This window comes from Tupaia chinensis, unplaced genomic scaffold (genome assembly GCF_000334495.1).
Source record: "Tupaia chinensis unplaced genomic scaffold, TupChi_1.0 Scaffold000101_1, whole genome shotgun sequence".
Lineage (NCBI taxonomy): Eukaryota > Metazoa > Chordata > Mammalia > Scandentia > Tupaiidae > Tupaia > Tupaia belangeri.
In genome coordinates this window covers 2,219,828-2,220,179 of record NW_006159565.1, presented here as the reverse complement: position 1 = coordinate 2,220,179, position 352 = coordinate 2,219,828, and the positions used below count along the sequence as shown (strand labels likewise).

The window sequence follows — 352 nt, the reverse complement described above, 5'->3', positions numbered from 1 at the left end:
GCCCGGGTGGCGGCCCAGGCACACAGCGGCGCTGCCCGCCTCGTCGGGCGGCTGCTCCAGCGTCCAGATCTGCTTCTTTTTCAGGCTGCTAGCCGACGCATTCACCTTGAACCCAAACGCCTCGGCTGTCAGGTACTTGTTGCCGCAGTTGATGAGGCCAAACTGGATCTGCACAGCCTCGGCCGTACCGTTGGCAGTCATAGTGGCGGCGAGCGGGAGGCCCTGGAGCGGACCCGGGAGGTGGGTGGCGGGTCCCCGCGGCGGCGCCCCTGCTTCTTTGTTCCGTGGCCGCGATCCACGCGCACCCTCCGCAGCGCTCCACAAAGCCGGCCCGCGGCGCCCGAGCCGCTTT

The 352-nt window shown here is 69.3% G+C and overlaps 1 protein-coding gene across 1 annotated transcript in view; it reads right to left on the bottom strand.

Annotated features, from left to right (window-relative positions):
• FSCN1 (fascin actin-bundling protein 1) overlaps nucleotides 1-314 on the bottom strand; it is an 11,184-nt gene extending 10,870 nt beyond the window's left edge. The window contains 1 exon segment of the mRNA XM_027769993.1: nucleotides 1-314. Within this exon segment, the coding sequence (XP_027625794.1) occupies nucleotides 1-201 (201 nt within the window). The 5' untranslated portion in view covers nucleotides 202-314.
• Between the last annotated feature and the right edge of the window lie 38 nt (nucleotides 315-352).